The 19,925-nt window shown below is 41.0% G+C and overlaps 1 protein-coding gene across 1 annotated transcript; it reads left to right on the top strand.

Moving 5' to 3' along the window:
• Positions 1–18,081: 18,081 nt before the first annotated feature.
• On the top strand, positions 18,082–19,668 carry LOC149029036 (uncharacterized). The gene is made up of 2 exons (XM_089140729.1): positions 18,082–18,971; positions 19,038–19,668. The coding sequence occupies exons 1-2, from the start codon at positions 18,082–18,084 to the stop codon at positions 19,666–19,668; spliced, it is 1,521 nt and encodes a 506-aa protein (XP_088996855.1).
• Positions 19,669–19,925: the final 257 nt, after the last annotated feature.

The following is a 19,925-nucleotide window of genomic DNA, read 5'->3' as shown; positions in this document are numbered from 1 at the left end:
GTCTCCGAACCTCCTGTCTAGGCTCTTAAGGAACCTGACCTCTGCCCCTGAGTGCCCCTACAATACGACCACGACCTCTACCTCGTCCTCGCCCTCCCCTCTGCATAGTCTGTGTCTGTGAAAGAGACAAGAGACATTTCTAGTTAGTGCTATTTTATGATTTCAGCCAAAAGGGTAATTTTGTAATTTTTTGGAAAATTTCAAATTTGGGGAAATTTTGATTTGAACATACTAGCATGTGCACAATACTTGGAATTTCATGTCTATGAAGTTTGTTTGAAGAAAATCGATCGAAAACTTGGGTAAAAGTGGAAAATTCAGCAAGAAGGAAAATTTGGGGATTTTGCAATTTAAGTCAAAATGGAATTTTTGAAAATTTGAAATTGGTTAAATCAAACTATATGGACATATCTACAATATCATCTTGAGCATGTAGCATTTGATTTCATGCGAAAAATCCAAGCGGTTTGTGAGAAATCAAAATTTTTCTAAAGTTAATGATTTCGGTATGAAAACGTTGCGAGATGGGCAACAATGTGTTAGAACTTGTTGTCTATGCATGACATTGTGTTTAAAACCTAGGGAATATGTTTCTAAGTATTCCTAAGCATGATTTCTAGCATTGGATACAAGCGAAACATGTTTTTTGTTGAAATGCAAGCATGAGAAGATGAAAATAGAAGAAGGAATGAAAGATTTACCTTGTATGTAATGATTGTGTGTTGATGTTTTGTTGTTGAAGCACCAAAACACCTCAAGAACACTTGGAAAAACCTTTGGAGACTTTCCCCAGAGCTTTCTCACCTTTGGAAGAGGTTAAAATGAAGTTGGAATGTGGAAATGAGGCTTATAATGCGAATTTTCGTATTCTGTCTTGATTGGTCGACAAATTGGTCGATTGGGCCAATCGACCAATCAATCGACCAATGGACGCAGAGACCTCATTTTCTGCTGAATATTTGGAAATTTTGATTTTTGTCTTATGGATTATTGTTTGATGGCTATATGGATATATTTAAGTATGATTTAAGTTTTCAAATCATTTGGACTTGTGGATTATGTTGAAACTTCGAAATTCGGTATTTTGATGTTCTCAATTTTTGCAGAATGGTTACGCTGAGAAGTGGGCGTGGTGAATCCAGTGGTCATGGAGGTGGTGAAATACCTCATGCATGTGGTGAAATACCTCATGGAGGTGGTGAGATACCTAATGATGGTCATGATCAGCAGACCAATAATGATGATCAGGGTACCCATGAGATACCCGGTGCCCCGAATGTTGGAAGCTTTCGTGATATTGCCAATATTATGGGCAATATGATGCAGCAGCAAGCAGCTCAGTTCAACCAAATGTTGGTGGGTTTCATGACTCTGCATAATGAGACTCGAACTGGTGCTAATGTGAATCCTCATGCCGCAGATCCGAATGCGGGAGGTTTAGCTGGAACTCCTCATACTCCTTTGATGGAGAGTTTTCTGAAGAAGCAAGTGCCCACTTTCACTGGAGTTACCAAGGACCCCTTGTTTCCTAACAAGTGGCTTCGTGAGTTGGAGAAGGCTTTCCGACATCTGCAATGCTCGGAAGCTCGAGAAGATTCTGTTTGCTTGAACGTGGTTGCAACAAGAAGCTGATGCATGGTGGACCTCCACTCGGCCTGTTTTGGAAGGTTTGCATGCAGGAGTTGTAACTTGGGAGTTGTTCAAGGAAGCTTTTTGCATGAATTATTTCCCTGAGGCGGTGAAAGATGCGAAGGAAGCTGAGTTTATGGTTCTCGCGCAAGGATCTTTGTCTGTGTTGGAGTACCAATAGAAGTTTGAGGAACTTCATTTCTTTGCTCCTAATTCTCTGAAGGTCGATCTCGCCAAAGCGAAGAAGTTCTTCAAAGGACTGCGCCCTGCCATTAAAGCTTACCTCACAATCCAGCCTATTGTGAGCTATGCCCAAGTGGTGCAAAACTCGAAGAAGTTGGAAGAAACGGAGAAGGAGAATGCACGTATGCAAAGGCCCTGGCAGCCAAGGAACCCTTGTTTGGTGGATCGTAATGATCGGCGTTTTGTGAGACCTAAGCCCTACCCCACTCCTACTTTTCAGCCTAGGAGTGTAGGTCAGAACCCTGGTTTCCAGCAGCCCGGCCAGTTTAGACAGTATGGCGGAAACCGACCACCAGTGAGTGCAAGTGCTAGGCCTGTGAATGAGAATCCTAGGCCTTTTGTTCAGAAGCCCCCTGTTGCAGCTACCCCAGTTGGACCCAGCAATCCTGTTTGCTTTTTCTGTAAGCAAACTGGTCATTTTGCTCATGCCTATCCGAAGCGGCCTGCCCAGCAGCCTGCTCCAGTGGTGAAGAATACTCCTACTCCTCCCTCTGGTAGAGTGTTCAGTATTTCTAGTGCTGAGCCGGATCCAAGCCATGAAGTGATTACAGGTACATTGTTAGTCGCTTCTATTCCTGCATTTGTCTTATTTGATACGAGTGCATCTCATTCGTTCATGTCATCTGCATTCATCAAGAAGACTGACCTAATCCCTAAGAAATTGTCTAGTTGTTTGTTGGTTAGTACACCTACTGGTCCTGTTGTGAAACTAGATAAGGGTTTAGTTAAATGTCCTGTTTTGATTGGTGAGAAGAACTTGGAAGCCAATTTTGTACTTCTTGATATGAAGGACTTCGATGTTATTTTGGGAATTGATTGGTTAACAGCCCACAAAGTTGTGTTTCTTTGTTCCTCTAGGAAGATTCAGTTCCGTATTTGTGGAAGTCCACTCTTTGAATTTCAAGGTGAGAAAAGAAGAGTTTGTAAGAAGGTGTTGTCTGCACTAATGCAAGTCTATGCCCTAGTCGATGATGCTTCATCTGAAGACAAGGGTAAGGTGGAGAAAAGAGTTGATGAAGTCAGGATTGTCTGTGACTTTGTTGATGTCTTCCCTGACGATCTATCGGGAGTGCCTCCAGATAGGGATGTTGAGTTTTCTATTGATATCGTCCCTGGTGCCGCTCCGGTATCTAAGGCTCCATATAGGATTGCTCCTACTGAGTTGAAAGAGTTGCAAAACCAGTTGAATGAGCTCATTGATAGAGGTTTCATACAACCTAGTGTATCACCTTGGGGAGCTCCGGTCTTGTTTGTCAAGAAGAAAGATGGTAGTATGCATCTGTGCATCGACTACCGTGAGTTGAATAAGCTGACTATCAAGAATAGATACCCGCTGCCCAGAATTGATGATCTCTTCGATCAGTTGAAAGGTGCAGTTGTGTTCTCAAAGATTGACTTGAGATCTGGATATCACCAATTGAAAGTCAAGTCTAGTGATATCTTCAAGACAGCTTTCCGAACACGGTATGGCCACTATGAGTTTAGAGTCATGCCTTTCGGATTGACTAATGCTCTTGCAGTGTTCATGGACCTCATGAACCGAGTGTTTCACGATGTGCTTGATAAGTTTGTGATTGTTTTCATCGACGACATCTTGATCTACTCGAAGAATGAAAAAGAGCATGCGAGCCATCTAAGTTTCACTTTGCAAAGATTGCGAGAAAAGAAGTTGTACGCCAAGTTTAGCAAGTGTGACTTCTGGCTTAAGAGAGTAGTATTCCTCGGCCATGTGGTTTCAGCTGAAGGGATTCGTGTCGATCCTGAAAAAGTCCAAGCTGTGGCTGATTGGGAAAGACCGAAGTCGGTAACGGAAATAAGAAGTTTTCTTGGATTGGCGGGTTACTACAGAAGATTTATTGAAACTTTTCTCGGTTGGCTGCTCCTATGACTAAGTTGACCAGGAAAGAAGAGAAGTTTGTTTGGTCTAACACCTGTGAGAAGAATTTCCAAGACTTGAAAGATAGATTGACAAGCGCCCCGGTTTTGACTATACCTGATAGTTCCGGTGGTATGACAGTTTATACCGATGCGTCAAAGATTGGTTTGGGTTGTGTACGGATGCAACATGGAAAGGTTGTAGCCTATGCTTCTCGGCAATTGAAAGATTATGAGTGGAACTACCCCACTCATGATCTAGAACTCGCCGCTGTTGTCTTTGCTTTGAAGATTTGGAGACATTACCTCTACGGTGAGAAGATTGCCATTTGCACAGATCATAAGAGTTTGAAATACTTCTTTACCCAAAAGGAGTTGAACATGAGACAAAGGAGATGGTTGGAACTAGTCTCTGATTATGATTGTGATATTCAGTATCACCCTGGGAAGGCAAACGTTGTTGTTGATGCTCTTAGTAGGAAGAACCAGAAGAAGACTTTGGATTTGAATGCTTTGAATCTACCATTGTGGTATTCTATTGAGAGTTTTGATTTGGAAGTTGTCCCAGAGAATTCTGTTTCTGTTCTTTCTGCCATGACGACAAGATCTGGCCTTAGAGATAAGATTGTTGCTCTGCAGAGTTCTGATCAAGAACTTATGGTCAAAGTTGAGAAGATTTCTTCGAATCCTGAGTCGAACCCCGACTTTGGTATATCCATGGATGGTGCCTTATTGTTTAGAGGTAGACTGTGCGTGCCGGCAAATGAAGAAGTTAAAAAGGAAATATTAAAGGAAGCACACCAGTCAGTCTTTACTATACAACCGGGAAGCACCAAGATGTACAAGGACTTGAAGGAACATTTTTGGTGGGTTGGTTTGAAGGCTGATGTTGATAATTTTGTTGCCAAGTGTGAGACTTGCCAACGTGTGAAAGCCGTTCGTCAACCCCCATCTGGATTACTTCAACCCCTTCCTATTCCTAGTTGGAAGTGGGAGGATATCTCTATGGATTTTGTAACTAGCTTGCCTCGGACAAGTAAAGGCAATGACACGGTGTGGGTGATTGTTGATAGGTTGACCAAATCAGCCCACTTCATTCCTATGAAGATCACTCATACTCTGGATAAGTTAGCAAAGCTTTATGTGGACAATGTGGTTCGTCTGCATGGTGTGCCGATGAGAATTGTTTCTGATCGCGATCCTAGGTTCACCTCAAGGTTTTGGAATAGTTTGCAGAAAGCCTTGGGAACCCAATTAAATTTGAGTACAGCTCATCACCCGCAATCGGATGGACAATCTGAGCGAACAATTCAGACATTGGAAGACATGCTCAGATCTTGTGTAGTGGATATGGGTGGTAATTGGGATGAACACCTAGCTTTGGTTGAGTTTGCCTATAACAACAGTTATCAAGCAACAATAGGCATGGCTCCATTTAAGGCTTTGTATGGAAATACTTGTAGGACACCTTTGTACTGGACTGAGACGGGTGAAAGAAAAGTCTTAGGTCTTGAGATGAGTGAAGCTACGAGTGCTATGGTTGATTTGATAAGAGAAAGGATTAAGTCTGCCCAGTCAAGACAGAAATCTTATGCTGACAAGAGAAGGATCGATTTAGAATTTCAAGTGGGAGAGAAAGTTTTCTTGAAGGTTTCGCCTATGAAGGGTGTGATGAGATTCAATGTTAAGGGAAAGCTTAGCCCTCGTTTCATTGGACCTTTTTAGATTTTGGAAAAAGTTGGACCTGTTGCCTACCGATTAGCATTACCTCCACCTCTTGCTGGTGTTCATAATGTGTTTCATATTTCGATGCTTCGGAAATACATAGAGAATCCGAAACACATTTTACAACAAGCGCCTGAAGGACTTAGTGATGATTTGACCTACAATGAAGAACCGGCCGAAATCCTGGACAAGAAGGACAAGCAGCTGCGGAATCGCACCATCCCTTTGGTGAAGATTCGGTGGAAGAACCATACCCCTGAAGAAGCTTCTTGGGAGAAGGAAGAAGATATGAAGGAGAAGTTTCCTCACCTCTTTGGAAGCACAGGTACGCTTTCAATTTCGAGGACGAAATTTCTTTAAGGGGGGGAGAATGTGAAACCCAACCCTAACCTTGACCCGGAAAAACCCTGTTGTTTGTAGGACCGACAACTTGAGGTAAGGCAAGAAGTCAGCTTTGGGCCATCCCAGTGGAGGACTTGGTGTTTGGCTTTGAATCCATGAGAGTTGATGATGAAGTTCTATTTATGGAAACTGAATCTTGATGAAGATCGGATTAGTTGATGGACTTGGAGTGTTCTCTATCATGGTTTGAAGGCATTTCTACCTATTAGGTAAGTCACTTGGTGTGTGTGCAAAACCCCTTTATGTTTGGATTTGATCTAAGCCTTCAATTCCCTGTTTTGAACTTGCTGAACTAATTGGTCGACTCATTGGTCGACTAGACCAGTCGACCAATCCAATCGACCAATGGGTTCTGTCTTTGGTAATTAGGTCTTGCTTGCTCTATTTAAGTCCAATCTCGAGTCTACTTTGTATTTTCTGCCTCCAAACTCTTTGGAACGAACCAAAGACATCTGCAAGTCATCTCCCTTGCGCTCTTTGTGTTTATCTTGACGGATCTTCGTCAAAACTTGTGTTCTTATACAAAAAGGTATGTTTACACTCTCTTCTTCTTCATCATCCTTGTTTTCTTTCCTTTTTGAGTTGAGACAGTAGAGGAGATGCTGCATTCTCTATTGCAAACATCTCTGAACTTATCTCTCATGATCTTCCTAAGGATTAATGGCTAAAGCAATGTCTGTAATCATGATCATTGCAAGCTTTTGAAGGAATCATGATCTAAATCATGATCTTGTCTTCGTTTGTCTTTGATTTAAATTCTGATCTTCTTAGATCTATTTTACTGATCATATTAGTAGACAATCTCTGTGTTTTCCTTACATGATCCATAATCTATCAATCTCTAGTTGTTTCTCCTCTATCATACCATGCTTTCTTCAAGTATCATGACTGATACATCTAAGGTAAGTTTTGTTTCCTTATTTAGATTCATGTTCTTAGATCTATTTCTTGAAGATCTATGTATGCCTTCTATGATATCTTTATCAAAATCAATGATTCATCCTCCTATTGTTCTTGTCTATGATTTGTATTTTTAATTCTTCAAGAACCATGATTAATCTAATTATGGTAACTTTTATTTCCTAATTTGTAACTCTAAAACTTGATTCGATTAGTGTTATGAAGTCCTCATTATGTTAGGATACTACCAATGTAGTTTACCCCTTGTTTAGTACCCTTTTGAACCACCAAATTCGGTTCTTTATTCTTAAAACTCTGATTTTGTAGGCCATTGTCTCTGTTGGTCGACTGAGACAGTAGACCAATCCAATCGACCAATGAGTACAGCAACTCCAGATTTGGTCTATTTGGGATGTTTTGATATCTTTTCTCTTAGGGATCTTTCCTAATATGTTGTATACACTTGTCTAGGACTTTCTTCTCAAGTTTGTCAAGGTCTTACTTGAATTCTTAAGATTCCTTTGCAAGTTATAAAAGGTAAGGATGGTTACTTCCTTAACAACATAAATTGTATATCTTAGTTTCTATATTTGAATCTTGTTAGTTTATTTCCTTAATTAGATTCTTACAATGTTATACTATTGTTGTACTGTCTTGATATCAGTAGCATTACTTGTTTACATTAAATAGACTGATGTATGATTTACTTACCAGTTTTATACAAGTTGAATGTTATTGTTGATTTCTTTCCATATATGAAGTTACCATATATGTGAGGTTATGGATTGATGCTTGTGTATGCTTAAGTATGGTTTGGAAAGGGGAGGTGTCGTCTTGACACTTCTGTCCTTGGACTACTACTGGAATATTATGGGATGTTTCCGGAGATGCCCTTTGGACACCTTCCTAAACTGTTGGATGACATATTTAGGACTATCTAGTAGTGTTTGGTTAGGATGTCCCGTTATGTCAAACCCTAATCGGAGGGGTATTGAGACCGAACGACCCGTGGTAGCAATGGGGATTCATGGGCGCTCAAGACCGGTAACCAACCCGTGAGAGGACAGGAATCACATTGTGGGGGCCATTTATAGGTAGGATTGCATATGGATAGACTTGGGCTCACAGGCCCTCAAGACCGGTAACCAACCAGTGAGGGGATGTGAGAGCTTCCCGTTTACCATATGTGGATGACCTATAGGGTTGATGAGTCCGTAGTCAAGGACTATGAGGACTCTAGTGTGAAGGATACCGGAAAGGATCGCCAGGGGCGAGGAATGGACGTATCTGGATCTGACTTGATGTAACTGAGTAGGAGACTTGCATTTGGCTAGGCTTGACCCTGACATGCGCCAGTACTTAGACCAATGATGATGTGAGAGAGCGGTGACTTAACCCCAGCCATGGAATGTCCCGAGGGATGCCGGACCCACTACCAAAAGGAGTATGGTGGTATGACTTAAAGCATGTCTGCCAATAGAGACCAGCATACATAGAGTTAGATTCATACATTCATTGTTTGTTTCATACCATATTGCATTTATGTTGGTTTTGAAATCCTGCCATTTATGTTATTACGGTTTAACTGCGTTACTGAGTTTCTTTGAAACTCATTCCTTTTGTACAATGTTTTGTTAGATTACTCTATAGGTTCTGAGTATCATGACTGCTCGTATGAAGAAGCGCAAGGAGAAGAGGCATATCTTCAGGAAGGTGATTGCGGTTACAACAATTACACTGAAGATTCCACGGGTGGTTATGCTCCGTACGATGCTTAGTCCGACCATAGAGTGGAAGCGCCCATGTGCCATTTTTGAGATTTATACTTATAGAGATGTTGTCTATAAGATTGAGAACAATTTAGTTACCTATTGTACCTGCTATTGGGATTAGATTTTGTCTTGTTCCTTTTCTTTTAGAACTACTTTTCCACTGGTTGTAGACTGGGATTCCGCCTCACTTTACTTATTGATTTAGACATTCTGATTATCTTTCGTACTCTAATCATATACATGGTGTATTCTTTCCTTATTTGGATCTTTGGTTTATCTGATGCACATCGATTATTATTGTTCATGATTATGTTATTATTTATGTGGGAGGTTGATTACTCGATACCTAATCTTCGGGGCTGTGGATCACACTCTCGGGTATGCCAGTTAGGGTACCGGCTGGGAGGATGTGACAATGGAGATAAGATCTCCCCTATCTCTTCTTTAGGGCTAGGTTGTACTTGGATATCAACCCCCTAGCAAAAGCACCCTTTTATGGAAAATTACATAGGGGAGGTTGCTAGTGGCGGTTGATTAAACCAAGCGACCGCCCAGTCTGTTTTCGGGGTTTTGCCTTATTTTGCCCCCTGACTTCTATAAAAGGTAACCCTCATCCAACTTACGAATATTTTATTCGTGGTTACTGTTTTTGGAGGTCAGCCGGCTGCGGAGAAGTGCCGAAAGTGGATCTAAAGTGCTGGCAGTGATCTGGAGATCAGACCTTCCCTTTTTCTGGTGTTTTGAAGTGAGGTAATGGATTCACCCTTCATCCTTTATCTCCTTTGTCTTTAAAGTCAATGTTAACCCATCCCCACATCATTGTGGTTACCCTTTTGATTCATTTGTGACTCTCTTTCCAATCTTCTTGAGGTGATTCATCTGAAAACGAAACCCTGCTTTCGTGAAAAGGATAATCCAGTCAAGGGGAGAGTTCTGGGTAATCCAATGATGGTAATTGTTAAGATTCCTTCACCCATTGGCTATAGGAGTGTAAGATTCAGGACTTTGGCCATGATCACTCGAAATCTGGTTTGAAAATGGGTGATCAGAAGCCTGAGTTTCGGATTGAAACTCTCTGTTTTTGGGGCAGTCACTAGTGGCGGTCGCTCAACCTAAGCGACCGGCACGAGCGATCGGCTGGTAAACAGTGACCAAATGACTTTTGGTTTTGATTCACTTTGATTCAATTAACTTATACATTATTGTAACCCTGTGTTTAGGTAATCTCTATTTGAAAAGAAAGTCTTGTAATAGTTTACGGATCTCTTTTTACGGACAGTTTACTTATATGCAGGTAAGGACATTCAATCCTACCTTTATGAATAGACTTAAACATGCTAGTCCAGTGTCTGTTAGCATTAGTATTTCTTTATATATGCTACTGTAGTCATGTCTTATATATTAGTCTTGTTATACTACTGCTATTTGTCTTGTTTACATACATACTTTGTTGGTTATGAATGTGATATACTGATGATGCATAGTATGAAGTTCTGATGGAAGAGGTATTCCTTTAGGATATCTTACCTTGGGATATCAGAAGGCTGTGGAATGGGACACATGCCTGCTGATGTCTCCAGCACTATCATGACTATTGGATGACATTCTTAGGTAGAGTCTAAAATTTGCATGTCTAGGTAACCCACATGCTACTACCCTTTCGGTAGGGGGATTGAAACCGGATGACCCGTGATGACAATGATGTGACGTTGGTCCACTGTTAGTCATGTAAATGGTAGGGTTGCATATGTTAGGGTTGGGCTCATGGACGTCCAAGGAACGGACCGGGAGTCGTGAGGAGTCGTGAGGAGTCATGAGAGCTTCCGCCCCAATAATATGTGGATGACCATAGGGTTAAAGAGTGGAGTCCAACAGCGGTAGTCAGTCCATGAGGATTCTTATTCCTAGGTTGCGAAGGATACTGAACCGAGTTGGTTGGTGCCATAGGGGATGTATCTGGACTTCATGTGGACATGTTACCAATATGACCTTGCATTGGATGAGAAACCCCGACATGCACCAGTACTCATTACCAATGGTCGTGGTGAGAGAGTGTTGACTTAACCCTAGCCATGGTTTGAGAGCCAGGTGTGGACTTTCCCTTTTTCTCAGGATCCTTACAGAGGTAACCAATCCTTGCCGGATCAGGGTGACTAGACTTACCCAGAAGAAAGCTGGTGTATATCTTAAAGCATGTCAGTTGTTAGAGACTTGCATAGTTAGAAATCATAGTATCATTCATACTTTGCACTCATTCATGTCATTTATGCATTTATGCTTTGTTGGAAAATTGATGGGATTTGTAATTGTTCTTACTGAGTTCTCTAGAACTCACTCTTTTATTTTGTATATGTTTATTAGCCTGCATAGATGGAGGAATTATGCCAGAAGATGGACTGGTTTCCTATGAAGGAACCATCCCGTATGAAGAGGATGTGGCACCGGCAATGGGAAATTGAGATAGCTTGTGCGGGAGCTCTTGCGGGTGCATGGAGTGCGCTTATCGCACCTATTGATGGTCAGAGACGGAAAGTGGCTAGATAGTTCGCTCGGCGAATGGAGAAGAACTGGAGGACACCCTTTTTAGAGATTCATGAAAAACACTATTTAGCCTTAGAAAAGGAAACTGGAAAGAAATTGATATAATTCTTTTGATTTCTTCCGCTGAACTCGTATTCTTTTGATTTATTATTCTTTCATTGATTATTTTATTGGAGTATTTGGACTCCTGTAATCTTTTAATTCATTAATTGAACTATTTTTGCTCTCGATTGTCTCTATTTGTATTTATTATTGTTGATAGACTAAAACCATGGATCCTGTGATAGATCGCTCCCACGGGTTGTCGGGCGGGTAACCGAGACTGGGCGGGTGGGGTGTGACAGTGGCAATTGGGATGAACAGTTAGCTTTGGTTGACTTTTCCTATAACAACAGTTATCAAGCAACAATAGGAATGGCTCCATTAAAGGCTTTGTATGGTAATACTTGTAGAACACCCTTGTACTGGACTGAGACCGGTGAAAGAAAAGTCTTAGGTCCAGAAATGATTCAAGCTACAAGCGCGATGGTTGATATGATTAGAGAAAGGATTAAGTCTGCTTAGTCAAGACAGAAATCCTATACGGATAAGAGAAGGACCGATTTGGAATTTCAAGTAGGGGAGAAATTTTTCTTAAAGGTTTCACCTATGAAGGGTGTGATGAGACTCAATGTTAAGGGAAAGCTTAGCCCGCATTTCATCGAACCTTTCGAGATTTTTGAAAAGGTTGGACCTGTCGCATATCATTTGGCCTTGCCTCCATCTCTTGCTGGAGTTCATAATGTGTTTCATGTTTCGATGCTTTGAAAGTACATAGAGAATCCGGAACACATACTACAACAAGCACCTGAAGGACTTAGTGCTGATCTTACCTATGATGAAGAGCTAGCCAAAATCCTAGATAAGAAGGACAAACAATTGTAGAATCACACCATCCCTTTGGTGAAGATTCCGTGGAAGAACCATACCCTTGAAGAAGCTTCTTGGGAGAAGGAAGAAGACATGAAGGAGAAGTTTCCACATCTTTTTGGAAGTACAGGTACACTTTCAATTTCAAGGATGAAATTTCTTGTAGGGGGGAGAATGTGAAATCCAACACTATCCTAACCCTGACCTTGACCCGAAACTCTTGTTGTTTGTAGGTCCAAAGACCCGAAGTAAAGGAAGAAGCCAACTATGGGCCATCTCAGTGGAAGACATGGTGTTTGACCCAATACCCATGGAAGTTGATGATGGTGTTCCATACTTGGAAGTTTGTTCAGAACTAGAAAGGAAACTACACCTTGTTGAAGATGAGTCTAGTTGATGGACTTGAAGTATTGTTAGATATGATTTGAAGGCATTTCTCTATACTAGGTAAGCCATATGTTGTGTTGGGAGAAGCTCATTAGGTTTGGACTTGAGTTGGGCCTTCAATTCCCTGTCTTGGCCTTGCTGACTGGCTTGGTTGACTGGGTGGTCGATTAGGCCAATCGACCAATCAATCGACCAACTAAGTCAGAATCTGACAGAATCTAACAGAATCTTCTGTTTAGGTCTATTGGTGCTCTACTTTGTATGAGTACGAGTTTCATAGCCTCCTTTGTTTCTAAAACCCTCAGAGAATGTGGGAAGACTCTCCCAAAGCCTCTCCTTGGAGTTTGTGAAGAACATTGCAAGATTTCAAGCTTCTCATCTTCGATCCTTCAATCTAAGGTTAGTAATCGCTCTTGTGTCATATAGATCTACTTCTTCTATGATTTATTCTTGACGATAAAGTTTATTGAGCTTTCTTCACTTCAGCGCCATGCACTTTGCTTTGCTTTATAGAAGAGAAACCAATCTTTACTTAACTCGACCCAAGCTTGACTTAACCCAAGCAACAATGCCCAATCGCCGATCGGGTCCCTACCCATGCTTATCTCTCTTGTTGACGTGAGGAATAAGTCAACGGCCTTCCCTTATACACCTAACGGAATCCCCGATCATATTGAGTCTCGTGAGGGGCATGATGACTTGACGTCATCCTCACCTTCCTCTGGCTTAAACCTATTTATACCAAGCATTCTTCTTATGGCTAGATCCAATCTCCAGGTCCCATTGAGACTATGAAGAACATGCTGCATCCTTGCAACCATCTCTTCTATAATCTCCTCCCATTATTAAGGTTTTATGACATTTACATTGATCTTCGCCATGATCCTTATAAAACCCTCATGAAACTATGATCACTCTCTAGATTCGATTTCTTAAGCATGATAGATCTATTTTGCATGATGTTTTCATGTATGATCTCTTGCCTGTCATCTACTAGAATGAGATCTGATCATCTTTAGTTTTCCTTTGGATTCAGAGCATGTTTTCATCGAAACTAGGGATTTTACCAAATTAGAAAGTCATGATTTCAAATTAATAAGTAGTATTTTTGATCATTGTTAATGGCTAATCTATACTACTTTAGTGTTAGAATACTATTCTAGAGGTTTCCTCCAAGTTTCATAGAGTTTTGAATAAAAAATCACATTTTTGCTTCGTACTGTTTCAGGTGGTCGATTGCTTGGTCGATTGGACCAAGCTACCACCCAATTGACCAAGCAAGACAGTAGCTTTGTTTTTCGCTCGATTTGATTCGTTTGATCTTCGATCTTTTAGGCCACTTTCCTAATGTTGTATCTGTCACACCCCGCCCGCCGGCCTCGGTTACTCGCTTGACAACCCGTGGGTGCGATCCATCACAGGATCCACGGTTTTAGTCTATTAATAATAATAAATACAAATACATGTAATCAAGAGCAAGAATAGTGCAATAATCAATAAAAAGGTTATTGGAGTCCAAATACTCCAATAAATATCCCAGAAAGAATCAAAGGAAAGAATCAAGAATCAAATGTAATATCGAGATCAGCGGAAGCAAAATAAATAACTAAATAATCTTCTTTCCCGTTTTCTTTTCTAAATTTAAAAACTAGTTTTCTAAATCAGCAAGCAAAGATGTCCTCCAATCTTTCTCCATACGATCATCAAAATCCTGGCAATCTGCCTCCGTCGGCTATCAATAGGTGCTAAAAGTGCACACAAGCATCTTCTGGAGGTTTCATGCTCTGCAAGTTCATGTACCACTATCTGTGCCACCTCGGCTTCATACGAGAAGGCTCTTTCATACGAATCATCTCCAACTTTCGACGTTGTGCCACCATCTGTACAACTCATATAATATATACAATGAAAGGAATGAGTTCCGATGAACTCAGTAAGGAACAGACAATTCTCATATATATGTCAATACAATCCACGAATGCACATATGAAATGATATGGATGGTATGCAGGAATATGAATGTTACTAAGATCTAACTATGCAAGTCTCTAACTGCTGACATGCTTTAAGATATACACCAGCCCTCCTTTGGGTAGGTCTAGTCACTCTGATCTGGCAAGGACTAGTTACCTCTGTAGGGATCCTGGGCAAAGGGGTAAGTCCACACCTGGCTCTCAAACCATGGCTGGGGTTAAGTCAACACTCTCTCACCACGACCATTGGCAATGAGTAATGGCGCATGTCGGGGTTTCTAATCCAGTGCAAGTCATAATGGTAACATACTATATGGAGTCCAGATACTTCCCCTATGGCACCAACCAACTCGGTTCAGTATCCTTCGCAACCTAGGAGTGAGAACCCTCACGGACTGGCTACCGCTATTGGACTCCACTCCTTAACCCTATGGTCATCCACATATTATTGGGGCGGATGCTCTCATGACTCCTCACGACACCCGGTCCATTCCTTGGACGTCCATGAGCCCAACCCTAACATATGCAATCCTACCATTGCATGACCAACAGTCGACCAATGTCATATCACTGTCATCACAGGTCACCCGACTTCAATTCCCCTGCCGAAAGGGTAATAATATGTAGGGTACCTAGCCATGCAGTTCTAGACTCCCTAAGTATGTCATCCAGTAATTATGATAGTGCTAGAGGCATTAGTGAGCATGTGTCCCATACCACAACCCTTTAATATCTCCAGCCAAGATATCCCAATGGAATACCCCTTCCATCACAACTACACTACACCACTCTTTATCATACCATGAACAATTGTGCAATATCATATAAGAAGAAGTACATCAAGGAACACCACAAACAACAAGTATACAATAAGATTCACATGCTTTATACAATTACAGCAAGATACATGATCAAAGAATAGTAAATAGAATAGGTGAATCATCATGTATATGTAATTGCATATAAAGAAGAATGCATGTCCTTACCTGTAATTTAGTAGAAGTCCTCTAACTTGCAATCCAAAAACTATTATAAGACTTTTATTTGAAACAGAGAATACCTAGGCATAGGGTTACAAGAATGTATAAGAGTCAAGAGTCAAAACAAATCCAAAATCAAACCTACACTGTCACTGGAAACCAGCCAGTTGCTTAAGTTAAGCAACCTCCACAAGTGACCGCCCCTGTTACAGACAGTTTCCAACTCCGAAAATCAGACTTTTTATCATCCGATTTCAATCCGTTTTGGGATGATCTTAGTCCGAAAAAATTAACAAAGATCAACCACCCAAATCATTCCCCTTGATGAGATCCATCCATTAAACAAATGCGGGGATTCGTTTCTGGACAGGATTTCATCAAGAACATTGAAAAGGGAGATACAACAAATCAATTGGGTAACCACTAACAAAATGGGGATGGGTTCATATCAATTAGAGGTTAAAAAGAAGAGAATCGCATATGGAGATTCATTACCTTAACCAAAATCACCAAGAATAGAAGAGAAAAGGTTCCATATCATTAACAGCACTTCGCCCACCTTCTAGCACATTTCCACTGCCGTCTAATCGCTCAAAATAGCAATCCCGAACATAATAATGTGTTAATAGGGCGAGGGATGCTATTTATAACGAATAGGGGGCAAAATAGGGCATTTTCCCGCAAGCAGACCCGGGCGATCGCTTAAGGCGGTTGCTTGGTTTAATCAACCGCCACTAGCAACCACCCCCAAGTATATTGCTATACAAGGGTGCTTTGATCAGGGGGTTGAAACCCAAACACAACCTAGCCCTAAACAACACATGGGAGAAGTCTTACCTTCATTCCGGACATCTCCAAACACCACTTGCCTTCTACCAGAGATCCAACTTCCCAGTAAGGCAGATTCTTCAATAAGAGAATCCAGATCCATGGGTTCTGGATATGGATCATGGACTTCTATATGGACACTCCACAAAATTAATCCCACTAGACCTTCGGGTTCTCGGACTTGCAATACGGATTCTGGGTTAGAAAAACGGGGGTTGTTACAGTATCTATGATTGTTTAGGGTTTATTTGCTAAGTTTGGAAGCTCTCTCTTTGATCTTTGGATATTCATCAAAGCTATTTAAGGTAAAAACAGTTATTTCCATAATTACATAGACTGCGTGAATATTAGTTTCTATTTTTGGATTCTCTTAGATTCATTAACATAAATGATTTTTCTTATTATTCTATTATTGATGCAAGTACTTTGACTACAGTAGTATCATGTTCATGTATTCTTTTGATTATGAATACTTATTCTTATCAGTTACATATGCAATTGATCATGTTTATGCTTATCTTTCTATATGATGAGATATCGGTTATGTATGTTGTGACTGATTTGAGAATGCGATTGAATAGGTATCATTTGGGATTGGGAAGTGTCCTTTCGACATTTCTGTCCTTGGACATCAGTTGGAATCATGGAAAAAAATTCGGTCGAAACATGCGAAATTTCGACCGAAATTTCGCATTTTTGAAAAACCGAAACGAAACATGTGGGTACCGAAAAAAAATCATTGGTTTCGGTCGAAACCCTCGAAATTTCCCTATTGGGTCGAAATATGGGTGAGCCAGTCTGAACCGGCTGGGAAGATTGCGAAATTTCGAGGGTTTCGATCGAAACCCTCGAAATTTCGATCGAAACTCGAAACAGGGTAATTTTTGGTTTAAGTGAACCGGCTGAACCAGCCGGTTCAACGTTATAAAAGTCATCATCTTCGATCGAAACTCTGGGAAACCAGAGTTTCGATCGGGAAACGCAGGCGGAGGCAGAGAGTTTCGACTCGATTTTTCGACCATTTTTCGACATTTCTTCATGGTTTTGCATGATTTCAAGTAGATTCAAGCCCTCCTTTGCTGAAATCGGCACTTGTTGGTTGTTTTTTTCCATGGTTTGAAGCTCTATTGGAAGGTAACCTAGCTTTGAATCTACTTGTGAACAGTAGTTTCCTTGCTTTTAGCTTCATTTCCTTGGGTTTTTAGCTTCATTTCCTTGCTTCTCTTCTTTCCCCTTGCTTCTCTTCTTTCCCCTTGAAATTCTTGTGTTTTTAGCATCGACTCTTGCTGCAAGTTGGCTCATGTATTCCATTTACAGCTTTAAAAAATTTAAATCTTTAGTTGTTTAGCATGCTTAATAGATGTATTCCATTTACAGCTTTAAAAAAATTAAATCTTTAGTTGTTTAGCATGCTTAATAGATGTATTGTAAATGGACAGCTTTAAAAAAATTAAATCTTTAGCTGTTTAGCATGCTTAATAGATGTATTCCATTTACAACTTTAAAAAAATTAAATCTTTAGCTCATTAGCTATTTAGCATGCTTAATAGAAGACTTACAGAGAATATGTTCAAGTTGGAATGTTCAATGTTGGATGTCTGAATTTTGATCCAGAAATTTTGGTACATAACTTGTTAATGAAATATGCCATTATCTTGTTCTCTCTTCTCTATTGTTGTTCACTTGTTCCATTATAGTGCAAGCTTAAATTGAAGAATTTTTCTTAGTTTTTGTATTTAGATTAGATGTTAAACAGTTAAAGTATTAATGCTTTGATTAAAATTTAAGTGTTGGACTGTTGGGTTTCTATTTTAAGTTTTTAACGGTGATTATTAAATATTATGTATGTTTGTATCAGGAATTCAGATTCAGGCACAAGCTTTTGAGTTTTGAGTTGGAGATTCAGATAGAAACACAATGTCTGACATAGCTTGGCAGCATGGTAAGCCTCTGACAGATGATAGGAAAAAGTCAGAGTGTAAATATTGTTTGAAAAAGATTGGATCAGGTGGGGCCACTAGACTAAAGATCCATCTAGGGGGAGGGGACCGCAATGTGGTTGGATGCCCCAATGTCCCTTATGAAGTTAAAGTGGCAATGGCAAAGTATGTGAAAGGAGGGCAAGAGAAGAGGGCACAAAAGAAAGCAAAGAGGGATCAGTTCGAGGCAGCATGCTTAGAGGAGGTGGAGGTGGGAGAGACAAATGTGGATCCAGATCCAGCTGATGCATCATCCCCAGAGGCAGAGATGGAGAGAGTACTCAGGATGAGTAGGGAGTCTTATACACTCGATGAGATCAGGAGGACACAGAGAGCCGTGGGTGCAGGGTCATCTGGAGATCCAGATGTTGGGAGGGCAAGTGGAGGCAGCTCCAGTATGAGGAGGAGCCAGAGTACCAGAGAGTCAGTTCCATTACCAAGGGCCCCACGATCACGACCTAGTGCCACATCTACTGCTTCTAGACCCATTGAGGCCGATCCTGATGTGCAGATACTACGCACTGATCCTGACTTGTTTGCGAGGCCACAGTCAAAACAGAAGAAATTAAAGCATATGTGGGGTAATGTGAAGGACAAGGTGGGGATGGCCTTTTCTAAGTGGGCATTATATCACAGTGTTCCGGCAAATGCTGCACAGGGGCCTTATTATACGGCGATGGTGGATGAGATCAGTGGTGCTGGACGTGGGGTGGTTGGGCCAACCCCATATGAGATATATAATGTATATCTCCCACGGCATAAGGAAGAGTTGAAAGCCTACATTGATGGCCTTAAGCCAATGTGGATGCACTATGGGGTGACAGTGATGTGTGATGGTTGGACTGGTCCCACTAGACAGTCTATCATCAATTTTATGTTGAATTGTGATGGGAGGACGGTGTTCCTCAAGTCTGTTGATGCATCCGGTCACAAGAAGGATGCAAAATACATATATGGGTTGTTGAAGAATGTGGTGAAAGAGGTTGGAGTCGAGCACGTGGTGCAAGTTGTGACTGATAATGGCGCCAATTTCAAGAAGGCTGGGATGAAGTTGATGGAGGATCCCAGGTATAGGCTCTTTTGGACTCCTTGTGCGGCACATTGTATTGATTTGATGCTAAAAGACATGGGGGAAGTCAAATTTGTGAAGAATGTGGTTCAGCGGGCTCGAAATGTGACCACATTCGTATATAACCATGGATTTGCTTTGGATATGTTGAGGAGGACATGTGGTGGTGATTTGGTGAGGCCTGGGGTCACAAGATTTGCCACAAATTGGATTTCCTTGAAGAGTTTTCAGAAGAAGAAAGCCCAACTACGTGCTATGTTTGCATCTCAAGACCGGTTTGCTTGGCCCCAATCGGAATCATCGGCAGGGAGAGCAAGACGGGCTACCATATCCAAAGTGATAGCTTCGGGCAAATCTAAGAGTTGTTATCAAGCTTCTAGACCCTGTGGTGACAGTCTTGAAGTTGGTAGATCAACAAAGGAAACCAACTTTACCACATATATGGGCTGCAGTTGAGATGATGAAGGAGATGGTTAACAAAGTCTATCCTAGGGGCAACCAGAAATTCCTTAACATCATCCAAGAAAGGTGGGAAAGGCAGTTGAAACATCCATTGCATTTGGCTGGTGAGTTGAAAGTTATTAAAATTTTCAAGTTATTACTTAAATACTTAATTGTTAATAACGTAATACTTATTATGTAGTTTTATAGTTTCTTACCATCTCATTTGTTGGCTTGTTTGATAGCCTATTATTTGAACCCCATGTACCACT

This window comes from Hakea prostrata, chromosome 1 (assembly GCF_041222555.1).
Source record: "Hakea prostrata isolate BN-2017 chromosome 1, UWA_Hpros_2, whole genome shotgun sequence".
Taxonomy (NCBI): Eukaryota; Viridiplantae; Streptophyta; class Magnoliopsida; order Proteales; family Proteaceae; genus Hakea; species Hakea prostrata.
This window is presented reverse-complemented; position numbering and strand designations above follow the sequence as displayed.

Bases quoted from the DNA above. Each gene is read 5' to 3' on its own strand.
- LOC149029036 (XM_089140729.1), top strand. From the start codon at position 18,082: ATGTCTGACATAGCTTGGCAGCATGGTAAGCCTCTGACAGATGATAGG. The intron at 18,972-19,037 runs GTGTGATGGTTG...TTGTGATGGGAG, and splicing joins CACTATGGGGTGACAGTGAT to GACGGTGTTCCTCAAGTCTG.